The sequence below is a fragment of the Nematolebias whitei genome, chromosome 22, assembly GCF_014905685.2.
Source record: "Nematolebias whitei isolate Nwh7 chromosome 22, NemWhi1, whole genome shotgun sequence".
Classification (NCBI taxonomy): Eukaryota; Metazoa; Chordata; class Actinopteri; order Cyprinodontiformes; family Rivulidae; genus Nematolebias; species Nematolebias whitei.
The window spans coordinates 1,218,927-1,223,865 of NC_056519.1; the positions used below are offsets into that span (position 1 = coordinate 1,218,927).

General features: G+C 44.4%; 1 protein-coding gene across 2 annotated transcripts in view; it reads right to left on the reverse strand.

Moving 5' to 3' along the window:
- kcnd2 (potassium voltage-gated channel, Shal-related subfamily, member 2) overlaps nt 1-4,939 on the reverse strand; it is an 18,021-nt gene continuing 13,082 nt past the window's right edge. For both annotated transcript variants that reach the window (XM_037695615.1, XM_037695614.1), the window contains exon 5: nt 1-178. In XM_037695615.1, coding sequence (XP_037551543.1) covers nt 1-178 — 178 coding nt within the window. The remainder of the gene's footprint in view (nt 179-4,939) is intronic.

Sequence of the window (4,939 nt, forward strand, 5' to 3'; positions counted from 1 at the left end):
TCAGAGAGACGACACCCGGACCAGGCTAGCCTGGTAGTCATCGGTGGAACGGACTGATTCGTTGCCCTCGGGCGTGGCCCCCAGGGGCCTGGGTCTGCTGATGATGGCGGAGGTGAGGTACGGCTGGTTGCAGTTCAGAGGAAGCTTCTCCTCCAGTTTGGCATTCAGACTGGATTGACTGGAAGAGAAGAAACAAACGAGTCAGAGAATCTGAGTTTAGTGGTCGTCCAATAATCAGATTATCAATAAAGATCTGATCGTGTACGGCTGTGGTCCTCTGAAGGTTAGTTAAACTTTAGCTAACCCGCGCAGCTAAAGTTTATTATTAGTAAAACTTTAGCTAACATGTGCAGCTAAAGTTTAGCATTAGTTAAACTTTAGCTGCACATGTTAGCTAAAGTTTAGCTAAGAGCTACAGAAGTCTAGCCCAGCTGACTCTTCCTGCGTCAGTCAGAAACAGGAAGTGAACAACAGAAGGACGTTGGTGTCCCAGGTGTCCACGTTCAGGAAAAGTTTCCCAGCCCTGTCCACAGCTGGACTTTCCTCCGCCTGACTTGGCATGATTCCAGTCACATGACCCCTGGGGGATAAGCTGAGATTCGTCTTCATTTATCTTTTAAATAATTTGTTTTATTTTAATTAAATTTGTTCACAACTGCTGAACACTTTGAAATATCAGGAACAAACTGGATCTTTGTAGCCCACAAGGATCCAGAACTGAATCTCTGAGAAGACCTTTCTATGACGTCATCGTTAAAGATATCCAGAAGTTTCCTCCAGAGACCTGCAAAGATTCTGCTGAAACACTGAAGGGCCAATCCAGGACCAGGACTGGAGAACCCACCTTTAAAAGTGACTTACACTTTATACAGTTAAAATAAAGTTTATAGAGTTAAAATAAAGTTTATAGAGTTAAAATAAAGTTTATAGAGTTTAATATAAACGCTTGTTACGCTAGACTTGGCTCCGTCTTCACATCTGGGGGGGGGCACGGCCCATCAGAGTGCATCAGTGGGGTGACCATGTGTGACCTCACTGGTCTTATCCGTTTCTGATGGTGCATAATGGGGTGATGTACAAATCCAAGTGTTGGAAGGCAGCAAAAACAAAAAATGACTCCTTATCAGAATCAGAATAAACTTTATTGGCATTGCACCGAGATACAACGAGAACATGTACGTACAGTCGTCCGAAGATGGGCGGAGTGCACGAAGCTGCGGCTAAAAATAATGAGCGCGGCCTCTTATTCTTATTCAGAATAATATTTTGCTTAGATAAGAAAAGGAAAGAAAACATGAGGAGAGACGGTATAAAAAAAGATCTCTCACACCGTGTTCTAGACAGGGCACGATTTGAGGCATCAAAAAAACAGCCCCTCCCAGAACTGTGCAGGTGTTCCCCAACCAAAAACCCTGGTTTAATGGAGACGTTAAACCAAAAATCAGAAAGCGGAGGGAGGTCTTCCAGTCAGGAGGTCTTCCAGTCAGGAGGTCTTCCAGTCAGGAGGTCTTCCAGTCAGGAGGTCTTCCAGTCAGGAGACCTTCCAGTCAGGAGACCAAGAGGAGTAGAAGAGTGCCTGATAAGACCTGCAGAAGTCCATCGGGGCAGCAAAAAGGGCTCATTAAGAAAAGCTTGAAGGCCACTACCTCAACCAAAACATGTGCAGCATGTGGCGGAGAATTCAGTCTGTCACGAACTACAGGAGAACCACGACAACCACAACCTTTATTTAGACGGGTAAATCCCATTGAGCCTCGAGGCCTCATTTACAGGAGAGACCTGATTTTAACAAAGAATGATGACAACAATGGACAACAGCGACAACAATAGACAGTTATAAAGAGGAGTACAGTTTTTTTTTACAAATAAGATGCAAAAAAAGTAACAAAAACAGCTAGATTCTAAGGTGAATGTAGAAACTAAAAACAGGAACATGTCTGCATTGGTCCCTGCCAGGAGTCCTACAGATTCTTAAAGTCACTTGGAGAGGTCAAAGGTCGAGATCCCCAAGAGGACACCCTTCCAGACAGCCTCAACACGTCTCTGCCAGGTTTGACAGCTGAACACAGACACACCCTCAAGGGACCCCGTGACCCCAAAGACACTGCCTTCCAGGTGACACACACAGGTCCTGAAAACTCTGAAGAAGGTGAACCCCCACAAGGTTGGGGGACCTGATGGAGTTCTTCTCAGAGTTCTGAAGGACTGTGGGGAACAGCTGGAGTATATGCAAACATCTTCAACCTGTCAACCCAGGCAGTAGTCCTCCGCATTTTCAAATCCAGCATCATCATACCAGTTCCCAGAAGTCCAGACACATCCACCATCATCGACTACAGGCCAGTGGCACCAACATCTGCCACTAAGAAGTGCCTAGAAAAACTGGTTCTAAACTGGTTCCACTAGCATCGCTCTTAGCCAATGAGCTGCTTCCAAATGGTGCATTGTCCCGCCCAACACCTCCGACTCAGAGTGCGGGTCTTCTTCTTTCTTTTCAGCCACTACTTGAGCGCTGAGAACACCCAACTGAACAAAGGGGTTGGATTTAGTATTAACCTTTGGCTTATCTGTTTCTGAGTTAGAAATTGGGGATGCAGTTTTCTCTGACCACATACCCATTTCTTTCAACACTTATTTTGTTAAGGAGTCCAAACCCCCTCCCCCTCCAGCCAGGCCTTGTAGAATATTTAACCCTTCCACTGCTGCGCTCTTTTCATCTGCTTTTACTAAAAACTCTCTCTCAGTCTGTGAATCCTCTTCCATGAACACCCATGAGCTACTCACTGTACATCAAGAGACCTGTGCTAAGGTGCTTGACCTAGTTGCACAATTAAAAATTAGGCATCCAAAGCGCACTCCACACCCTCGGATGAATGAGATCACTCGCGCAGCCAAACGTCAGTGCAGGAAAGCCGAATGTAAATGGAAGAAGGACAAACTTCATGTTTCTTTTATCATGCTAAAAACGTGTTACAAAGATATCCTGATGCTGCTCAATAATCCAGGTAGAAAAATCTAAAAAAGTTAAATCTGGTCCTCTGGACATTCAAAAAAAAAAAAAAAACAAAGCAAAACAACAAAAGACAAAGAGTTACAAAGAGTTTGTTACAAAGAGTACCAGGCCACTGTTAAATCAGAAAAAAACAAATATTTCTCCCAAATCATGGCCTCAAACAGCCACAATCCCCTCGTTCTTTTCAACACCATTAACTCCATTTTAACCGTGCCTCAGTCTGACAACTGGGAGGTCTCTGCAGTTACATGTGAGGACTTTGCCAGTTTCTTTGTTAAAAAGGTTGAGTCGATCAGGTCACTGATTCCTCACACCACAGCTGACCCCTCTGTCTTTGTCCCCTCCACATCAGTCTTTAACCAGTTTGAACCAGTTCCCTCTCATTTCTAAATGATGTCACTGGTCATATGAAACCCTAAGGTTCCCCTGCTGACCCCATCCCTGCATGGTTTTTTAAACAAGTCCTTCCCTCCACTGGACCCTCTGTTCTTGACATTATAAACAGCAGTATGGCTACAGGTGTAGTTCCTGACGCTTTTAAACATGCAGTGGTAACTCCTTTAACAAAAAAAACCTGGACTTGACACTTCAACCTGCTCAAACTTCAGACCCATCTCCAAACTTCCCTTTCTTTCTAAGATCCTGGAGAAAATAGTTTTCACTCAATTAAATTAGTTCTTGAGTGGAAATTCTATTCTTGAGATCTTTCAGTCTGGCTTTAAGAAACTACCAGCACTGAAACAGCCTTAGTTAGGGTCTGCAACGACATTCTTCGGGCAAATAACTCTGGTCAGTCTGTGGTCCTGGTACTCCTTGAACTTACCGCTGCATTTGATACTGTGGACCACAGTATCCTTTTATCCCGACTAGAACACTGGGTTGGGATTACTGGTTAGAATGGTTCCATTCATACCTGAGCGACAGGAGTTTCTGTGTTAATTTTGCTAACACTATCTACTTCAGTGCCTCTTTCCTGCGGGGTCTCGCAAGGCTTCATTCTTGGACCCCTTCTGTTTTCTTTGTATCTCCTCCCCTTAGGGTCAATCCTGAGGAAACATGGTCTTTCCTTTCATTGTTATGCTGATGACTCTCAGATTTATCCGTCATTAACACCTAACAGTTTCTCCTCCATTCACCCTTTTTTTAAATGTCTTGATGACATCAAGACTTGGATGGCTGCGAACTTTTTGAATTTTAATGATCAGAAGACTGAGGTCATTGTGTTTAACCCTAGCTCTGCCACTGTCACTGATCCTGCAAACCTGGACTCCCTTCAGCCATATCTAAAACAGTCTGTTACCAGTCTTGGGATAGTTTTAGACTCGGACTTTAAGTTTAATAAGCAGATAAATTCTGTTCTTCGAAAAAGCTTCTTTCAGTTAAGGCAGATAGCAAAGCTCAAGTCTGTCCTGTCCAGATCCGACCTTGAAAAATGAGTCCATGCATTTATTACAACCCGGCGGGACTACTGTAACTCACTTTATGCTGGGGTCAGTCAGGTCTCTCTCTCACGTCTCCAGCTCGTCCAAAATGCTGCAGCTCGGCTACTAACAGGAACTCACAGGTTTGAGCACATTACTCCAGTTCTGTCCTCTCTTCACTGGCTTCCTGTGCGTGTCAGAGTTGATTTTAAGATTCTTCTGCTGACATTCAAGTGTGTTAATGGCCTTGCACCATCATACCTCTCTGACCTCCTTCATCCTTATACTCCTTCTCTGGCCTTGAGATCATCAGACCAGCTGCTTTTGGCCGTACCAAAAACCAGCTGAAGCTCAGAGGAGATCGGGCGTTTTCAGGTTTGGGCCCTAAACTCTGGAACAATCTGCTCATCAACATTTGACAGGCCACCTCAGTCTCTATTTTTAAAACTCTCCTCAAAACACATCTGTACTCACTGACACACCTGTACTCACTGACACACCTGTA